General features: G+C 47.4%; 1 protein-coding gene across 4 annotated transcripts in view; it reads left to right on the forward strand.

Moving 5' to 3' along the window:
- The window catches only part of WAPL (WAPL cohesin release factor), a 133,819-nt gene that overhangs the window by 45,326 nt on the left and 66,793 nt on the right, over positions 1 to 21,700 (forward strand). For all 4 annotated transcript variants that reach the window (XM_069753190.1, XM_069753191.1, XM_069753187.1 and 1 more), the window contains 2 exons: positions 18,286 to 18,381; positions 19,716 to 19,865. In XM_069753190.1, coding sequence (XP_069609291.1) covers positions 18,286 to 18,381; positions 19,716 to 19,865 — 246 coding nt within the window. The remainder of the gene's footprint in view (positions 1 to 18,285; positions 18,382 to 19,715; positions 19,866 to 21,700) is intronic.

Here is a 21,700-nt window from a genome sequence, read left to right on the forward strand (position 1 = left end):
TTGAATGTGGTTTTGCGCGCCTTGAGGGGTGCAGTTTTTAGAATGGTGTCACTTTTGTTTTTTTCTGTTATTGACTCCCCCCAACTCAATTCAAATGCGAGGTGGTCCCTAAAAAAAAAAAAAAATTCTTGGAAAAATGAGAAATCGCTGGTCAACTTTTAACCCTTATAACATCCTAATAAAAAAAAAAAAATGTCCAAAATTGTGATGATGTAAAGTTGACATGTGGGAAATGTGGTTTATTAACTTATTTTGTGTGATACCACTCTCTGACTTAAAGGGAACCTGTCAGCAGTTTTGGCCGATATAAGATGCGGCCACCGCTTTTCAGGGCTTAACTACAGCATTCTATAATGCTGTAGATAAGCCCCTGTCTGACCTGAAAGATAAGAAAAATAAGTTATATTATACTCACCTGGTGGGGGTGCTGTCCAGTCCGATAAGTGTCGCAGGTCCGGGTCTGGCGCCTCCCTTTGTGCAATGCCGCCCTCCTGTTGCTTCGTCACTACCCAGCATCACACTCCGGCGCAGGTGTACTGATTTGCCCTGTTGAGGGCAGTGTAAATTACTTCAGTGTGCTGGAGCTGGGAAAGGTCCGAGAGGCCCGGCGCCTGTGCACTGCAGGACTTTACTCTGCCCTCAACAGGGCAAATCAGTACACCTGCGTCGGAGCGTGATGCTGGGGAGCGATGAAGCAACATGAGGGCTGGGTGGGTATAATTAAACTTATTTTTCTTGGTCTCCCATGACAGCATCACGGAGAGAGGGGATCCGCCCTTCAGGGACAGGAAACCTACAGATATAAAGGGCGGTACCTCTCCCTCGCATCAGTAGGTTTCCTGTCCCTGACAGGGAACCTTTTTCGGCGCGGTACCTGTAAAGGAGATGCCATATCTAAAGGACCGGGGCCGGCCAGCCAGGTTCTAGCAGCGAGGAGGCTTCTGTCGTGGCTGGTCCGGTACCCGAAGCCGCCATCGCTGGAACCGAGGGGTTCTTCAGGGTGTGCGGGGGGAGAATCGCCGCCACTCTGGTGATGGTAGGGGCACTGAGACACCCGGAGCTCCCGTGCCGACAAGCACGCACTCCGGGTGCACAAAGATGGCCGCCGCTCCGGAAATGCGGTAGGACTTCCGGGTCATCGCTGCGCGCATGCGCGGTAGCCTTTTTCTCCCCGGGACGTGACGTAGAGGCCGGAAAGGACGTCTGACGCTGGAGGCGGCGGCAAATTCAAAAAGGGAGATGGTGCACACATGCTTGTTGCACAAACTCCCTTGAAACATAGAGGATAGCGACGCACAGCAAGAGCCGGAGCTGCAGCCTAGGCAGCAATACCAGCATCACAAGAAGCAAGTGGAACCTAAGGGGACCAGGAGAAGCGGGTCCAGCAGTTGCTCAACGCAGTGCAGCAGGTCTGCTGCAGTGAGCAAATCTCCATCTCAAGATTCTCCTCTACCAGATCCTGCCCCCCCTCCAGAATCGGTACCTACGTCCGCGTCTGAATGGCGAGTGACCTCCGAGAAAGTTCATTTTTTGTAATGGGGTTCCTTCTTCTCCCTTAATAGGGAAAGAAGAGGTTGGAGAAAACGAAAAATAAATTTTGTCCCACCTGTAACAAAGCTTTGCCGGTAGCCTGGAACAAAAAGCTTTGTAACTCATGTATTCAACGCCTGTTATGTGAAGAAACCCCTGATTTTGCATCTGAACTGAAAACAATAATTAGATCTGAAGTTCAGAATGCCCTCACATCTTTCAAAAAGGGAAAAGATAAGAAAAAAGAGGTGGTATATTCCCACTTTGACCAGTCTACATCTGAGGATACTGATTCCAATAAATCTGATTCCTCCTCATCTTCCTCAGATGAGGATTCAGGCCATCACTGCTTCCCACTAGATTAGGTAGACGCTCTAGTAAAACCTGTAAGAGCTACTATGGGGGTAGAAGATCCCCTTCCTGATAGAACTGCTCAAGACATAATGTTTGGTGGCCTGGGGCAGAAAAAACGGAGAACATTTCCCTTAAATACTAACGTTCAAACATTGATTAAAAAAGAATGGGAGAAGCCAGATAGGAGAAATTCTTCGGTACCTTCTCTTAAAAGGAAGTATCCTTTCGAAGAGGAGGCATCTACTTCTTGGGACAAAGCGCCTAAATTAGACATCGCTGTAGCCAAGGCTTCCAAAAAATTCTCTCTCCCATTTGAGGATATGGGTACCCTTAAAGACTTGGATAAAAAAGCTGATACCTTTCTTAAGGGGGCCTGGGAATCGGCTGGGGGGTAGCTTGAGACCTGCTGTAGCAGCGACATGCACCTCTAGATCCTTAATGGTGTGGGTTGACCAGTTGGAAAAACAAATTAAAGACGGTTCACCCAGAAATAAAATGCTAGATCCAATCCCTGTAATAAGAGCTGCAGCAGCTTTCCTAGCAGATTCATCAGCGGACTCTGTGCGCTTAACATCCAAAGCTGCAGCTCTCCAGCTCTCTCCAATGCAGCCAGAAGAACACTATGGCTTAAAAGTTAGCCGGGGGATCTTCAAACAAAACTCAAATTATGTTCTATTCCATGCGAAGGAAATTTCTTGTTTGGGGAGACCTTGGATGACATCCTCCAGAAAGCAGGAGATAAAAAGAAAGGGTTTCCAAACCTAGGACCAACTCCATTTAGACAGTCCTTTCGGTACCAGAGATTCTTTCGCAGAAGGCCCCCCAGAGAACAAAATAGATGGGACGAAGGAAGAAGAAAGGACAGGGGTTTCCTTTTTGGCAACACCTCTCGTGACAAAAAACCCTCTAAATGACATTTTCCCCGGGGTGAGGGGAAGACTCGCTTCGTTCCTTCCCGCCTGGAAGAAAATATCCAACAACTCTTTGATTTTAAATCTAATAGAGTCCGGACTAAAAATAGATTTTTTCTCTTTACCCTCCCCCCCCCAAAAAAAAAAAATTATGTAATAACGAAAACAAGGTCCTCAGCAGCGGAGCAAACCGCACTAGAAAAGGAAATTATAACTCTGTTACAGAAGTCTGTAATTCAGGAGATCTCCACTCAAGAGATAGGAAGGGGTGTTTACTCCCCATTATTCCTAGTGCCAAAACCGGATGGCTCTTATTGAACGATAATAAATCTAAAAAACATGAACAAATATGTAAAAAACCAAAAGTTTAAAATGGAAACAATAAAATCCACTATAAAAATCCTCTTCCCGAACTGCTACATGGTCGTGCTAGACTTAAGCGATGCATATTACCATGTGCCCATTCACAAACCATCACGAAAATTTCTCAGGATGGCGGTCTCCATAGACGGACAACTAAGAAACTTTCGATACAGAGCCCTCCCGTTTGGAATATCAATAGCTCCCTGGATATTCACAAAAATAGTGGCAGAAATGATGGCTCACATAAGGGAACAAAATATATTAATAATCCCTTACTTAAACTATTTCCTTATTGCAAGCGACTCGGCTCAAAGTTGCAGGGAACAGAGGGACCGAGTGATAACTACATTGACAAGCTTAGGCTGGCTCATAAATACAAAGAAATCGAAGTTAGAACCCTGCCAAATACAAGAGTTTCTGGGACTAATATTAGTCTCCCAAGTTCAAGAATGCCAGCTCCCAGTTTCCAAGAAAGACAACATAATGCGTATGGTAGCGCAAACCCTACACAATACCTCCATGACACTAAGGAGGGCAATGTCGCTACTGGGCTCTCTCTCTTCATGCCTGCCAGCAGTACCTTTCGCACAATTTCACACGAGAGAGCTTCAATGGCATATACTGGAAATGCTGTCAATACTAAAAGAGAATTTAGAGGGTCGCATCACCCTAAGTTCTTCCGTTACTCATTCTTTTCTCTGGTGGGGAAAACGCCAAAACCTTTCGAGGGGAATCCCTTGGATAGCAAAGATATCTTGAGTAATAACAACCGATGGGAGTCCCAGGGGGTGGGGGGCTCACATGGGAGACAGTGGCTCAGGGAAACTTGACAGACCAGGAACTATCAGCATCCTCAAACCAAAAAGAACTTTGGGCGGTGCATTGAGCTCTTCTATTTTTTCTGACTTACATTCGAGGACATTATGTCCGAATTTTTTCGGACAACAAAGTGACAGTAGCAAATAGAAATCACCAGGGAGGAACAAGGTCTCGATCACTAATGAATTCCTCCTCCGCCAAAATTATCAGTCTTGCAGAGGAAAATCTACTATCCCTTTCTGCACTACATATTCAGGGGTCAACAACAATAAAGCAGATTGCTTGAGTCGTACTCAGGTAAAACAGGGCGAGTGGACCCTAAACCAATCTACTGTATCTTCAACCAGATTACAGAAATGTGGGGGACCCCAACAATAGACTTATTTGCCAATTTCGAAAACAAAAAAGTAAACATGTTTTGCTCACTGAACCCGAAAGGGAATCCCCAGGCTCTGGATGCTTTCCTGATCCCGTGGACCCACAAGCTGACAAATGCTTTTCCTCCAATTATTCTGATTCTGGCAGTTACTCGGAAAATCAGAGAGGACAAAACAAAAATGATCCTTATAGCTCCGTTCTGGCCAAAAAGAACATGGTTTTCCTGGCTAAGGACACTATCGGTCTCAGACCCATGGATCCTACCGGATATACCAGACCTACTACATCAAGGACCGATCGTCCACCCGCAGGTGACGAGCTTACATTTAACAGCCTGGATTTTGAACGGAGACTATTAAAAGAAAGGGGGTTTTCGGACAACTTAGTAGCTATGTTATTAAAAAAGTAGGAAACCAGTTACTACTAAAACCTACGGGAAATCTTGGAGAAAATTCCTATCTGTCTCCAAGGTGAAAGTCCAGGATGGGGCTTCAATTAATAAGATATTTGAATTCCTACAAAAGGTTCTGGAACAAGGGTTGGCTGTCAGTACTCTAAGGCTATGTGCACACGTTCAGGATTTCTTGCAGAAATTTCCTGAGAAAAAACGGAAATTTTCTGCAAGAAATCTGCATGTGTTTTTTGCACGTTTTTACCACATTTTTTATGTGTTTTTTTTTTTGCAGATTTTTCCGGACATTTCCCAATGCGTTTTTACCGCGATGCGTGTTTTTCGCAGAAAAAAAAGCATCATGTGCGCACAAATTGCGGAATGCATTCCAAATGATGGGATGCATAATGTATGCTTTTTTTTGCGGTTTTATAGCGGAAAAAACGTGAAAAAAAGCGATAAATCAGCAACGTGTGCACACAGCCTAAAAGTACAGGTGGAAGCTCTAGGTGCACTCTACAATCAAAATATTGCGGCCAATCCATGGGTAATAAGATTTATTAAAGCGGTAACAAGATCAAAACCTCTAGTTACTCAAAAAATACCTTCGTGGGACCTAAACCTAGTCCTCTCTGCACTAACAGGTCTTCCATTTGAACCCATAGACACAATTCACATAAAAGCACTCTCACGTAAGACCATTCTTCTGGTAGCTATAACATCTGCACGCAGAATAAGTGACATTCAAGCCCTGTCTGCTAACCCACCCTTTACAAAAATATTACATGATAGTCACTCTTAAACCTGACCCGGCCTATTTGCCAAAAGTGGCATCCAAATTTCATAGGTCACAGGAAGTGTCCCTACCATCCTTTTGCCCAAACCCCAAAAATGAGAGAGAGCGAAAATTCCATAATTTAGATGTCAGAAGATGTCTAGTCCAATATTTAGAATCCACCCGAGAGTATAGGAAGGAAGGTTCTTTGTCTGTTTCCAGGGTCCCAGAAATGGGTTCCGGGCATCCAAGGGTACCTTGGCAAGGTGGATAAAGGAGGCAATAGCCTTTGCGTATTCATCCACGGGGAATACGATCCCGGATAGTATAAAAGTGCATTCCACGAGAGCGGTAGCTACCTCATGGGCTGAGAGGTCAAACCACCAAGGTGAATGTCTACTTATTTCTCTACATTTCAGTTCACTTGTTGTGTATGTCCTATTCTAATGTATAATGTGTTATGTTCTTCTGTCAACTCCACTGTCATGTCAACTATGTAATTTCTTTATGATTTTTATGATTTAAGTTGTGCTGCTGTGATACCATAATTTCCCACGGGATCAATAAAGTGTATCGTATCGTATCAATAGAACAAATCTGCAAAGATTAACCTTTTTTAGACACTATAGATTAAATCTAGCCTCTGTGTCTGACTTAACCTTTGGGCGAAGGGTTCTCGAGGCCGTGGTCCCTCCCTAAGCTTAGTCTCTGCAATTCTCTCTGTGGTGCTGTCATGGGAGACCGAGAAAGTCATAGTTACTCACCGATAACGGTGTTTCTCGGAGCCCATGACAGCACCCACTTTTTCCCTCCCATCACAAGTGCGGTGAGCACTTACTACCTTGTATATAACTAACGCAACATAATATAGGCACGGTGTTCCTCTAATAAGCAATGTTATAATGTTTTTTCTGTTGTAACTAACCTGGAGGTCCTCCGATGCTCTATAAACCAACTGATGTGAGGGAGAGGTTCCGCCCTTTTTATCTGTAGGTTTCCTGTCCCTGAAGACGCCGTGTCTAGAGGTGGTTCGTCTTCCCCTCCCCATCCAGCATCCTCAGCATTGCGGGTGTCCTACCCGACAGGTGGTCATTCCCCACCACATTCTCTGTGCTCTCAAGTTTTGTTTCTTACTCCATCTACGCTATTAGGGCGTTCTACCTATGCGCCATAGTCAGCTACATCTTTTTCAGCTCATTCCTACTGGCCCTATTGGCCTTCATAGGCACGTGACTGATGAAAGTCCCAAGGGACTGAAACGTTTCTTGTGCTACCAATAAAATCGTTTCTACGGTTACTGAAGTTGAGTGCTAGACTTCTATGTTTTATATATATATATATATATATATTGATGGTTTGGGAACCTAAGTCTTAGCACCGGTTTTGTAGCTGTGCACACGGTGTTTTCTCTCCACGTGGATTCTTTCATGGTCCGATCTCCCCTGAACCAACAACAGGCGAGCACGGGAGTTTTACCTCTCCGTATCCTCTTCTGCGACGTGGGAGCCACTGCCTGAGCTGACTTTTTTTCTTTTTGGGCGACGGTTTTTTCCCTAAAAGGGCGCCGATCTCCCCTCTTTGTTCAGACGAGCACTGGTGTTTTACCTCCAGTACCCTCTTCTGCAGCCAGGCCTTTTTATTGCTGGACATCTGCCCTGTCCACCAGGTTTCACCCTCGTCTGTACAGAGGCACTAGTACCCGTGGCGTCCGTGCAGCACACCCTGCATCACCACTGCATGCGGCTGATTCAGGTGGTGGACGGTTCCTCTCCACCCCCCTTTCTGGGGCTGGTGGATGGAGGCTTCCCAACCCCTGCACCATCCCTGTCTTTCACCCCAGACACTCCTACCTCAGCCCCTGGTGCGCTGCTCCTTCAGGGTAAGTGTCTTGTGGAATGGGGGGGGGGGGGGGGGGTCGCCGGTTCGGAGGGCTCCCCCTTACTAGTGGCACACTTTATTCCTGGGCCCCTTTGTTGTCCCGGCCATCAGCGGCCGGGCCGAAGCCGCAAATTTAGTCCCCGGCTTTGGCCTAGCCGGCCGGGGATCTGGCGCTTCCCGATAGGCTCCGCCCCCTTTTTCGCATCATCGCGCGGCGCCGCCCCCCGGTCCTGGCGCTTCTCGCTGTGTGCGAGATCTCTCCCCCAGGTCTCGGCGGCCATCTTGGATCCTCTCTGCACGCCGCAGCTCCAGGTCTCCCAGCCGCAGCGTCCTCCACGTGCAGCGCTGTGCACGCCGGCTGTCGCCTAGTCCTCCTGCCGCCTCCCTCTTCCTCTGTGGGACACAGGACCAGGGTAAGGAGACCGTCAGCTCTCTCCTGCAGCGCCGCCCTCGCTTCCTTAGGCTAGACCCTGGGTATCTGGCATTAGTGTACACCATGTCTCAGTCTAAGACTAAAAAATCCTCAAAGGTGCATTCGACCTTTTTTTTCTGCGTGTACCCCCTGCCAGGCTACACTTCCCCGCCCCCAAAGCTCTCCCCTCTGCTCTGCCTGCGATGTCCCATGTGCCCAGGAGCCCTCCACCGCCACCGACTCCGGCGTGCCCAGCCCCCCCGTGGGTCGCTTGACTTTCACAGTCCGTGGATTTTTTAGCCAACGCCATCAAATCCATTCAAAATCCTCCCGGGGAACGGGGCAATCCGTTACAGGTACTAAGAGATCCCTCCGTAGCAGGGGAATCGTCGGCCAGCAGGGGCCGCTCTCTCCATAAAGAGGTACGGTCATCCAGAAAACGGACCCGCACTACCTCTCCTGAGCGCTCACCTCGCCACTCAGACTCTGGCAGCTCCACCTCTCGCTCACCCTCTTTGGGGGCTCGCAGCGTTCACGACTCCGAACATGAGTCCGAAGTATATTTGGACCCGGAGGCTCCGGAGTTCAGAGCTACGGTTGACTCTCTCATTGTAGCAGTCAATCACGCACTTAAGGTGGATGATGACTCTAATTCCGCTCCGGAACACGCGGTCTCTTTTACCAGAACCAAGCGTTCCCACAAAACTTTTGCCTCTCACCCAGCTTTTCTGGATATAGTCAGGCGACACAGGGAGCGTCCAGATAAGCGTTTCTCGGGTAAGAAGGACCTGGTATCGAAGTATCCCTTCGCAGCAGATCTCGTGAAAGACTGGACGGATCCCCCTATAGTAGATCCTCCGGTCTCACGCCTGGCTTCTAAAACGCTTCTTTCAGTCCCGGACGGCGCTTCAATTAAGAGTCCCACTGAACGCCAGCTAGACTCTCTAGCTCGCTCAGTGTACGAAGCCTCAGGCTCTTCCCTGTCCCCCTCCTTTGCCGCGGCTTGGGTGACCAAGGCAATGGTTTCCTGGGCGGATGCTCTAGCGAAATCCATTCACAAACAGGACCTCCCGTCTGAGATGGCGGACCTAGCTAAGCAGTTAGCCATGGCTAGTGATTATATGATGTACGCATCCCTCGATGCGGCGAATTGCGCAGCATCGGCGGCTTCTAACGCCATCGCTATCAGAAGGGCTCTTTGGCTCAGAGAGTGGCGCGCAGATTCCTCCTCTAAAAAATCTCTGATCTCTCTCCCTTTTCAAAGCGGGCGCCTTTTCGGTGAAAAGCTTTATCAGCTTATTTCCGATGCCACAGGGGGAAAGAGCAAGTTCCTTCCCCAACAGAGGCCCAAGGCGGCTTTCCAGCGCCAGCCTTACTTTCGCTTTCGGCCCTTTCGTACCAGCCCAGCCTGGTCCAATCCTACCGGTCTTTCCAGATCGGACCGATCCGCTCGCACAGACAGAGACGCTCGTCCCTCCTTCAGGCCGAATCCTTCCTGGCGCGGAAAACCGAGGCAGCCCAGAACCAGAGGTTCCAGACCCCCCAGATTCCCGTCTCAATGACTCGGGAACGGCGCCAGTCGATACCACCAGAGTAGGCGGACGTCTACTCCTTTTTCAGCAAGCCTGGCTCTCCGTCGTTCACGACGAATGGGTCAGGGATCTGGTATCGTCTGGCTACAAAATAGAGTTCTCCGCTCCTCCTCCAACGCGGTTTTTCCCCTCTCGTCTCCCCAGTTCGGGAGCTCAGTCTCGCGCCCTCCTTTGCGCCATTCACTCCCTCCAGAGCAGGGTCATTGTTCCGGTCCCGGAACACGAGAGGTTCAAAGGTTTCTACTCAAACCTCTTCGTCGTGCCAAAGAAGGACGGAAAAGTGCGCCCCATTTTGGATCTGAAACTCCTGAACAAGTGCGTAAGAGTCCACCACTTCAGGATGGAATCGCTCAGATCGGTCATCTCTTCGATGGAAAGAGGGGAATTCTTGGCCTCAATAGACATCGAGGATGCCTATCTTCACATCCTGATATTCCCGCCTCATCAGAGGTTCCTCCGCTTTGCCGTTCTGGAGGACCACTTCCAGTTCACGGCCTTACCCTTCGGTCTGGCCACGGCTCCCAGGGTATTCACCAAGGTCATGGCGGCTGTCATGGCCATCCTTCATTCTCGAGGAGTCGTCGTGTTACCTTACTTAGACGATCTCCTCATAAAGGGCCCGTCTTTTCAGGCCTGCGAGTCAAGCGTCCACATTACCCTGGATTCTCTTTCGCGCCTGGGCTGGTTGATCAACTTGGACAAGTCCTCTCCCGTTCCTGCCCGTCGGATCTCCTTTCTGGGAATGATCCTGGACACTTCGAGGGGGCTGGTCTTGCTTCCTCGGTCCAAGGCCCAAGCGCTTCAGCAGGGAGCCTGAACGCTCTGCCATCCTCGTCCGCGAACCATTCGGTTCGCAATGAAGATCCTGGGAAAGATGGTTGCAGCAATCGAAGCGGTTCCTTTTGCTCAACTCCATCTCCGCCCCTTGCAACAGGCTTTGCGGGACAGGAGTCTCCCATCTCTCGACCGCCCTTGCCCCCTGCCCCCGCGGGTCAGACAATTTCTCGTATGGTGGACCCTGGGTCCATCTCTTCTCCAGGGGAAGTCCTTCCTCCCGATCCGCAGGTTAGTGATAACCACCGACGCCAGTCTCCTCGCCTGGGGGGGGCGGTGTTTCTTCACCACTCTGCCCAGGGCCGTTGGACAGTTCGGGAATCCAGACTCCTCATCAACATACTGGAGATTCGTGCTATCAGACTTGCCCTGAGTCGCTTTGACGCCCTGCTCGCGGGTCACCCAATACGAGTCCAATCGGACAACGTCACGGCGGTGGCTTACATCAACCACCAGGGGGGTACCCGCAGCAGGGCAGCGATGCAGGAAGTCTCTCACATCCTTCGTTGGGCCGAAACCAACCATTCCATCATCTCTGCGGTGCACATTCCGGGAGTCGAGAACTGGGCGGCGGACTTCCTGAGCCGCCAGGGCCTTGCCTCGGGGGAGTGGGAACTCCACCCAGAGGTCTTTCGACAGATCTGTCTTCGCTGGGGGACCCCGGACGTGGATCTGATGGCGTCCAGATTGAACGCCAAGGTCCACAACTTCATTGCTCGCTCTCGGGATCCCCAGGCCATAGGAGTAGACGCGCTGATTTCTCCGTGGCATCCGTTTCAACTCCCTTACGTGTTCCCTCCTCTCCCCTTACTGCCGAAGGTGATCCAGAAAATCAAGACGGAGGGAGTTCCGGTCATTCTGGTCGCCCCAGACTGGCCACGCCGCGCTTGGTACGCGGAACTCGTTCAGCTCGTAGCCGACGTTCCCTGGCGGTTACCAGACCGCCCAGACCTTCTCCGCCAAGGTCCGATCTGCCACCAGAGCTCAGGGGCCCTACGTTTAACGGCGTGGCTGTTGAAACCTGGATTCTAACTCGTGCCGGTTTCTCTCAGCAGGTCATTCCCACCATGTTAAGTGCTCGAAAGGCGTCTTCCGCCTCCATTTACCACCGCGTCTGGAAAATCTTCTTCTCATGGTGCAGGCTCCGAGGGCACCCTCCGCTCGTTTTCTCTATCCCTTGCATCTTGAATTTCCTTCAGTCCGGTCTGGACTCCGGATTGGCACTGAGTTCTCTCAAAGGCCAGATCTCAGCGTTATCCGTGCTGTTCCAGCGCAGGATCGCCACCAACCTTCAAGTCAAGACCTTCATTCAGGGAGTCTCCCATGTGGTTCCTCCTTACAGGATGCCGTTAGAAACCTGGGATTTCAACTTGGTCCTGGAGGTTCTTCAGGAGCCCCCGTTCGACCCCCTTCAAGAAGTTCCACTCTCTGTCCTCTCATGGAAGGTTGCCTTCCTGGTAGCGGTGACGTCCATCAGAAGGGTTTCAGAGCTCGCTGCTTTGTCCTGCCGGGCACCGTTCCTGGCCTTTCATCAGGACAAAGTGGTCCTACGCCCTTCCCCAGCGTTTCTTCCGAAGGTGGTCTTATCTTTTCATCTTAACGAGGACATCATCCTTCCCTCTTTTTGCACGCAGCCCAAGCATAGGGTCGAGAAGGCTCTCCATACTCTGGACGTGGTACGGGCCCTCAGGAGGTACATTTCCAGAACGGCTCATTTCAGAAAATCGGACGCCCTTTTCGTGCTCCCGGAGGGTCACAGAAAGGGTTTGGCTGCGTCTAAATCCACGATAGCCAGATGGATCCGATCTGCTATCCAGGAATCCTATCGGGTCAGGGGCAGTCCTATCCCGGCGGGGATTACAGCTCACTCCACTCGGTCGATGGGTGCTTCCTGGGCCATCCGGCACCAGGCAACAGCGGAGCAGGTTTGCAAGGCCGCAACGTGGTCCAGCCTGCATACCTTCACAAAGCATTACAATGTCCACATCCATTCCTCTGCGGATGCGGCCCTTGGCAGGCGTATCCTGCAAGCGGCTGTTGCGCATTTGTAGTCAGATGGTACACGGAGTTATTTGGTTGTTTTGTTTCCCTCCCAGGGACTGCTTTGGGACGTCCCATGGTCCTGTGTCCCCCAATGAGGCGAAGGAGAAATAGGGATTTTTGTGTGTACTCACCGTAAAATCCTTTTCTCCGAGCCACTCATTGGGGGACACAGCACCCACCCTGGTTGCCTTACGGCTCGTTACCTTTTTTGGTCTTTGACTGTTTGTTTGACATGTTATATACTAATGTTACTTGATATATTGTTGTTATTATCCTACTGCTTTTGCACTGAACGGGGTCTCTGGAAGCCAGCATGAGGGTGTATACTGCAGGGGAGGAGCTAACCTTTTTTTGTCTCAGCTTAGTGTCAGCCTCCTAGTGACAGCAGCATAACCCATGGTCCTGTGTCCCCCAATGAGTGGCTCGGAGAAAAGGATTTTACGGTGAGTACACACAAAAATCCCTATATCGGTGAGTAACTATGACTTTATGTTTCAGGTCGGACCGGGGGCTTATCTGCTGCATTATAGAATGCTGTAGATAAGCCCTGAAAGGCAGTGGCCGTATCTTATATCGGACAAAACTGCTGACCGGTTTGCTTTAAGTGTACAAAAATTAAACATGGAAAATTGCAAAATTTTAATAATGTTTTGCCAAATTTCCGTTTTTTTTTCATAAACGCAAGTTATATCGAAGAAATGTTACTACTAACAAATACAATGTTATGAAAAAACGGTCTCAGAATCAGTGGGATCCATTGAAGCGTTCCAGAGTTATAACCTCATAAACTGACAGTGGTCAGAACTGTAAAAATTGGCCTGGTCATTAAGTACCAAATTGGCTCTGTCACTAAGGGGTTAAACCAGGCAAATCCCTAGATAAACCTATAGTGGACACAGTGAAAGGTTTTTACAGTAGTGATGAAGTGAGCCGAATTATACCTGGCAAGAAAGACAGTGTCGATGAAAGTGAACGGTGAGAAAACTTCAAAAGAGGCTGGTTTGTGCCAATTTGAAAGAGACCAATGAATTAGAAAAAAATGAACTTCCACCAAAATGGAATTTTCAAAATGTTCTGCCCTGCGAGTTAAGAATTGTGCCCTGGCTGTGGGTAGTGGTGCACTCAGTATGTGTGTGTACTGCACACCAGAACACTACGCTTACTATTGAAGGAGGTAAGCTGCTAGGGAATCTGTCACCCTCGGGATATGACCTATTAATATGGGCATACAGGTAATGGGAATGTTAGTCTTCTGTATACTAATGAATTCTACCTAGCTCCGGGGTGTGCCCTCTGTCCCCGTTACAGTACTACCTCCCTCTCATACATGTCAGTTACGGCCCCCGGAATCTAGAAAAAATTAACTAATGAAGGTAAAAATTCAAAACTTGTTATTTTTCATTCACTAAAGTAGCACTTAAAAGAAACACCAAAGAAAATAAATACCTAAAAAAATATTCAGATTTGGACTGCTTGAAATGGAATGATTCGATAGGGAAAAAGTGTAGGCAGTTGTGTAATAACGCTCATTATAAAAGTGGTTGGGGTGTAAACATCGATGGTTAGAAAATATATTTTGTGATGGGTGGTCCATCACATAACAAGTACTTTCTAACCATTGATTTTAAGTTATAAAAAAAAGCCTTATACAAGTTTAGTATCTCTGTAGTCAACTGACCTGGAGAATAATGTTCACAAGTAACTATTACCAAATGATAAATACCTTTTAAAAGCTTCAACAATCCATTGTACGTTTCCAAGGTTTGTTTGTATTTTTTTTTTTTTTTTTTCAATTTTACTGCATTTGCAAAACCAAAAAATGTTGTCTTTTCAGGACGAGGTGAATAAAAACAAAGAAACCCCTTTACTCACCCTCTTCAGGTCCAGTACGAAGTAGTAAAAACTACAACAGGAGGAAAAAAAGGAGGAAAAAACCTCCACTATTCTAGAAAAAACACCACAGAAAAACAGGCAAAGGTGCTTACCTGTCTAGGCCTCAAATCAAATGCACTCTCATGGGGCAGTGGGCCCAAGTAAAGATGGCGACTACACAGGTGTGATGATACCAAATAAGACAGCCAGCCTACAATCAGGGAATGGCTGCTTGGCACACCAGTGCAAATAAATAATCTGCAGCAGTGTTCACACAGAGTATGCACAGCAACTGGATCCTAGCCTATTAGTAACGCCATGTGGCGGGCTGACCAGCGCTAACTGTAATGCGTCCCGTGTGAACAGAGGCCACAACTTACAAAGCCATCAGAGCCCAACTGCACCTCCAAAAAGTAAAAGTAAAAAAAGTGCATAAGAACATATCAAAATATGTAAGGTATTAGTTAATATTATGGCCACATTCCCTGATTGTAGGCTGGCTGTCTTATTTGGTATTATTACACCTGTGTAGTCGCCATCTTTACTTGGGCCCACTGCACCATGAGAGTGCATTTGATTTGAGGCCTAGACAGGTAAGCACCTTTGCCTGTTTTTCTGTGGTGTTTTTTCCAGTACGAAGTAGTGCCTACAACTTCCATTGTCAGTTACCTGCTGCACTGATATCATGGTGGAAGCACTGCAGCAAGTCAGTGAGCTCCGTGGCTCCCCCAGAGTCGACAGCACATGTTGCAGAGCTCCCTCTATTGGCAGCAGTGCTGTCTGTAATGTCAGAGCTGCAGACTAGAACACACACCAACGAGGAGTGTCAGAGACTTGACGCTGGACCTGGGGAGGATGAGTAAAGAAAAAAAATTATATATAATCTTCTTTCACTCTACAACATTGCATCAAAACATAGATAACTCCTTGAAAGGGAGTCTGTCACCCCAAAAATTGTATAAGAGCTAAGGCCACCGACATCAGGGGCTTATCTACAGCATTCTGTAATGCTGTAGATAAGCCCCAATGTAACCTGAAAGATAAGAAAAAGAGGTTATATTATACCCAGGGGCGGTCCTGGGTAGTTTCGGGTCCGATGGGCGTCGTGGTCTGGGTCCGGCGCCTCCTATCTTCATACAACGACGTCCTCTTCTTGTCTTCCTGCCGCGGCTTCGGCACAGGCGTACTTTGCCCTGTTGAGGGCAGAGCAAAGTACTGCAGTGCGCAGGCGCCGGGCCTCTCTGACCTTTCCCGGCGTCATTGTTTGAAGATAGGAGGCTCCGGACAGTGATGCCCATCGAACGGGACCGCCCCAGGGTGAGTATAATATAACCTGTTTTTCTTACCTTTCAGGATACATCGGGGGCTTATCTACAGCATTACAGAATGCTGTGGATAAGCCCCTGATGCTGGTGGGCTTAGCTCGTATACGATTTTTGGGGTGACAGGTTCCCTTTAAGCAGTAAAAAAAAAACATATCACCACAAACACAAATATAACATACAGCTCTGGCAAAAATTAAGAGACCACCACATCAAAACCCTGTCATGGGCAGCCCAGTCTACAGACCTGAACCCCATTGAAAACCTCTGGACTGTAATCAAGAGGATGATGGATAGTCACAAGCCATCAAACAAAGAAGAACTGCTTACATTTTTGGGCCAGGAGCAGTGTGAAAGACTGGTGGAAAGCATGCCAAGACGAATGAAAGCTGTGATTAAAAAATCATGGTTATTCCACAAAATATTGATTTCTGAACTCTTCCGGAGTTAACACATTAGCATTGCTGTTTCTAAATGGTTATGAACTTGTTTTCTTTGCAGTCTTTGAGGTCTGAAAGAAAGCACTAGGGTTTTTTTTTTTTTTTTAATTTTGACCATTTCTCCTTTTCAGAAAATAAAATGCAAAATTTATTGCTTGGAAATTCGGAGACGTTGTCAGAAGTTTATAGAACAAAAGAACAATTTACATTTTGCTCAAAATATGCTGTACCTATAAAGAGAAAAATCAGACAAACTGAAGATTCCGCAGTGGTCTCTTCTTTTTTGCCAGAGCTGTATATCTCACCTAAAACACCGTGCTCCCACTACTGTACATGTAGAGTTCAGTGCCAAAAAGACATGGAGAGCATATAAAGGAAGAAAGGCGCACAAAGAACTATTCACAAAAAGGGATACCGGTACTTTATTGAAATATCATATGCACGGACATTAAAAAGCAGGAACATCCAATGCATGCTTGTTTCAAGAAAACACTTGAGGGGTGAAAATAGTCACTGTTACCTGTAGATGAGTTCACTGAAGGATGTAATTTCCGAAATGAGATCACTTTTAAGTCTTTTTTGCCTTTCTGGCACCTCGGGCGGGGGCTCTGCATATGACAACCTCAAACTATTCCAGGAAAATCTGTACTTCAGAAGTCAAATGGTTCTTCTCACTTCTGTGTTCTGCCGTGTCCCCAATCTGGAGGAGATTCTGACCGCACATGGGCTATTGTTTCACACGCTGCCAATATTTGATGTTGAGAGGTGATCTGGGTGCTTGTTGTGTGTGTATAGGTTGCAGTGGGGTGAAACCATGTGCAGGTGGGCGATCAGGTCCGACATCATTTCTTAGGCCGGGGTCACACTAGCGTAGTATACGGATTAGTGCTATGCGACAAAACATCACATAGCACTCGGACCAGTGTTACTTTATGGGGCAGATCACATCTGCGATTATTTTCTCATGCCAAATTGGCATGCGAGATCGACTCGGCTCACTCGCACTCATATGTCTATGGGTGCGTAGTCAGCGAGGAGCCTTGCCCCCATTCCTCTAGTGATCAGCGAGGGTGTCACAACCTTAATAACTCCAACTTATCACGTCTGAGTTTTGGTCATGCCAGAATAACCCATTACATGGTGTCAAACTGCTGCTAAACTTTTTAGATTGTAGCTTCCCATTGATGTAAACCCTGCCCAGGAATTGCAGGTTAGGCTTTGCCATCTTGTTGTTTCCTCCGCAGTCTCCTTTTGATGATTTTACCCCCCCCCCCCCCCAGGCAGGAGATCAGACGTGTTTTATTGATGGCTGAAAAGACCTCTGTGTATTTGAGACCTACAACTCACCAGTGAAAAACTGTCTATGTATTTGATGCCGTGTGTGGATTACATCCTATAGAATGTGTACTTGTGGTTGTGGATGCAGCGGGTCTGCCACAGAAAAGCTTGTCCTCTGCCATGTGTTTGTGAAAATCACTAACAAGTCCTCAGTCTTAGGCACTTGGCTCTGGGAAACTGAAATCCAGAAAAAATAAAATGCAGATAAATGTAAAATAAAAGCTGCAAACTCCGCTAACATGGTAATGGTCGCACGGTCCTCCTCTAAGGCTACTTTCACACTAGCGTCGGTACGGGACCGTCGCCATGCGTCGGCCCGACGTACCGATGCAAACTGCGAAAAAAATTAACGGGGGCAGCGGATGCAGTTTTACAACGCATCCGCTGCCCCATTGTAAGGGGAGGAGGGGGCGGATTTCCGGCCGCACATGCACGGTCGGAAATGGCGGACACGACGTACAAAAAACCGTTACATGCAACGTTTTTTTTTTTTGTGCCGACGGTCCGCCAAAACACGACATATCCTTCGCACGACGGATGCGACGTGTGGCGATACGTCGCAATGCGTCACTAATAAGTCTATGGAGAAAAAAACACATCCTGCGAGCAATTTTGCAGGATGCGTTTTTACTCCAAAACGACGCATTGTGAAGTACGTAAAAAAACGCTAGTGTGAAAGTAGCCTAAGTCTCCGGTGATGGATTCCCATATGAGCACTGGAGCGGCAACGTGACGAGATGTTATTGCTAGGGACCAGGTAGAGATAACTAGGGGGGCCAGGCCACCTTTACAACAGCGGCACCAGGGAGGGCAATAGGTTTAGTTTCACCTTTACACTGCTGCAAATTTACGTATGGAAAATGTCCATGACTCTTTATGGCCTATGTAGAAATCACATGCCGTGGTTCCAGAATCAAAGTAAGGATTTTGCACCACAGAAGTTTTTCCAGGGATTTATTAGTGAATTGATACACATGTACCATGTATTAGAGAAACGAGTGCGTTTCATTATGTAATTATTCTCTATTCCTAGTCTCCAACCAAAGCGGTCTACAATGCGAGACACTGGAACCATCCGGAGGCAGAAGAGCTTCCTTCTGTGCCTGCATCCAAAGTACAGTCTGCACCCGTAAGTAAAGGCCAACTTGTGAAAGCATGTGAATATCGGGGGATTTCTTAATTTGGCAAGCCTACGGCAAGTTACAGTAAATTCTGCAGTTTTGACACAGTGTTGTTCATTTTTTTGCATCCTCTGTTAGTTAACCAGGCATTTATCCAAATATAATGTGAAATTTCCGGATCTGTGTGCATTAAGCACTTCTAGTGTCAGACCTGTCGCGGCCTGTTTTGCTAGACTGCACTTTTCCATTCAGCACCCATCAGTGAAAGGTTTGTGCATGTAGAACCACGTGGCAACTTCTGGGTTTACCACAGCTGAGACCTGGACACTTCATTTCTCGGCATGACCGTTGAAGCTTCCGCCATCCACACTTTTCATTAGTCCCAAAAAATGCAGATCTGTTGCCCATTTCTGAAAAGTCTTTTTAGTTTCTTAAAGGGAATCTGTCACCCCAAATTCGCCTATAAGCGAAGGCCACCGGGATCAGGGGCTTATCTACAGCATTCTGGAATGAGGTAGATAAGCCCTTGATGTAACCTGCAATATAAGAAAAACAGGTTAGATTATACTCACCCAGGGGCGAACCCGCTGCGATCCAGTCCGATGGGCGTCGCGGTCCGGGGTCTCCTATCTTCACACGATGACGTCCTCTTCTTTTCTTCCCACCGCGGCTCCGGCGCAGGTGTACTTTGTCTGCCCTGTTGAAGGCAGAGCAAAGTAATGCAGTGCGCAGGCGCCAGGAAAGGTCAGAGAGGCCCAGCGCACTGCAGTCCTTTGATCTGCCCTCAACAGGGCAGAGCAGTACGCCTGCACAGGAGCTGCGGCGGAAAGAAAAGAGGACGTCATTGTATAAAGATGGGAGGCCCCGGACCGCGACACCCATCGGACCGGACCGCCCCTGGGTGAGTATAATCTAACCTGTTTTACTGATTTTGCAGGTTACATTACAGAATGCTGTAGATAAGCCCCTGATGCCGGTGGCCTAAGCTTAAAGGTGAATTTTGGGGTGATAGATTCCCTGTAAGTATGTTTCATTTTAAAAATGAAAAAAAGCTGATATGTGCCCGGAAAGATGTGGGCTCAACGCCGCAGCTCCGTGATTTCCATGATTTGTGGCTTCTAGACAGGCTGAATACATGTGGGAATTCCCTAACAGACAGGCAACCCCCACATGTATTCAGGCTGTCTAGCAGTTGCAACTCATGCAGCTGCGGCCATAAAACCTAAATCTCTGAGCACGAAAAAATACTCAGGGACCACCCGAACATGCTCGGGGGAACCCGAGTAACGAGTATACTCGCTCATCACTACTCTTTATGTATCTGTTACTTCTCTGTCTGCAGGCAAAGCCATCTGAGACTTCAGCTCCAAAAGATGATGGTGTATTCAAAGCACCTGCTCCTCCTCCTAAAGTTATTAAAACTGTGACTGTCCCGACCCAGCCGTATCAAGACATTGTAACTGCTCTGAAATGCAGGAAGGAGCACAAGGAGGTGAGTGTTCCCTGCTTTCCTTTCTCCACTGATCCCTTTTTGACTGTGTTTTGTTCTACTTTTACAGTAAGTACAGATGTAGTGGAAGCCAAGTGAGCATATGGCACGCTATGCGATCAGTGGCATCACTGTGCTAATACAAAATGCACTGCTGCGTTATCCGCATCACATATGGCGACTCCTACATCTGTAGCCTCTTTTCCATATTGATAAATTATAAAAGTTAAAAAAAAAATTGAGTTTTAAAACTATGTTGCTTTATTGAAAGCCTTAGAATGTCCGACGGTATAACCCATGGAACTATGATTTTCTTACACTCTATAATAGTTTACCATGACCCTCAGGGTGCTCACGATCACGAACTGCTGTGGGTTTGATGTTGCGTACTTATGTAGGGTCTAACCTGCAGCAGCCAACTGTAACTGCATAATGCTTCGCATGCGTTTTGCAAGCGTTTTTAGCTTGCAGAATGCTTGTGCTTTTCCAAGCGATTTAAATCATCGCTTGGAAAAGTGATTGACAGGTTGGTGACCAACTTTTTACTATTACTATGCCTATGTAAAAGATAGAATGTTAAAAACAATAAAAAAAAATTAAAAAAAAAAAAGAAAAGTTTATTCTCACCTTCCGACGGCCCACGATCTCCTCAGTGGCACTCCCGGTACTTTCCGTTCCCAGGGATGCTTTGGGCGAAGGACCTTTGTGACGTCACGGTTGTGTGACCGCGACGTCATCTCAGGTGATTTGCGCAATGCATCCCTGGGAACGGAAGCCTCCACGTGCACCGCTGAGAGGCGGGAGGACTCCAGGGGCCATCAGAAGGTAAGTATATCCTTTTTTTTATATTTTAATTCTTTTTTTTTTTTTTTAACACAGGAATATGGATCCCAGGGCTTGAAGGAGAGTCTCCACCCCCTCCACCCTGGGTACCATCCGCACATGAAGCGCTCACTTTACGCATGGTGGGCATAGCCACATACGTAAAGTGAGCGTTTCAATGCAATCCTATGGAGGCGGAATTGCGGCGATTCTGCAGAAATAATGAACATGCTGCGGATTTTACCGCTATGCGATTCCTTGGCTGGAAAATTCGCAGCATGGGCACAGCAGCTGCGGAATCCCATAGGATTGCATGGGAATGCGTTTTTAAGCGTTTCCGCTGCGGCAAAAAACGCAGCAGAAACACATAAAAAACGCAACGTGGGCACACAGCCTTATACTCCAGAGGGCATCCAGCTTTCAGTCATGCTAGCGAGCATAGAGCGATTAAAGCACAAGTTGAGATTCATTAAACCCTTAACGACGGCCTTATTCCTCAGATCTGCTTTTTAATGGCACTGAGAAATAAGGGTTTACCGTCCCCCAGCATTGGAAAATTTCCAGAGTCTTGGCTACCTGGGGTAGCCGAGAACATGATTTGGGTCGGTTTTTCCCGTCCCCAGTCTTGTGATCGACAATAACCGAATAACGGCGATAAAAAAAAAAAATATATATGTGTATGTATGTATGTATGTATGTATATATATATATATATATATATATATATATATATATATATATATATATATATATATATATATATATATATATATATATATATATATATATATATATATATATATAATACACACACACATACAATTTCCCATTCATTTTGCTCTCCTCTGATATGATCTAGCGTACCAGAGGAGATAAAAATAGATAATTGGAACAGCACTTTACCAATAGGTGGGTGCATGCCTCCCAGACAAAATGTCCAAGACTTGCCTCAATCCAGACATAGGAAAAAATTCAGGCAGCACTCCATAGCTTTACCCCTTCAAGACGCAGCCCTT

The sequence above is a fragment of the Ranitomeya imitator genome, chromosome 2, assembly GCF_032444005.1.
Source record: "Ranitomeya imitator isolate aRanImi1 chromosome 2, aRanImi1.pri, whole genome shotgun sequence".
In the NCBI taxonomy this organism is placed as follows: Eukaryota; Metazoa; Chordata; class Amphibia; order Anura; family Dendrobatidae; genus Ranitomeya; species Ranitomeya imitator.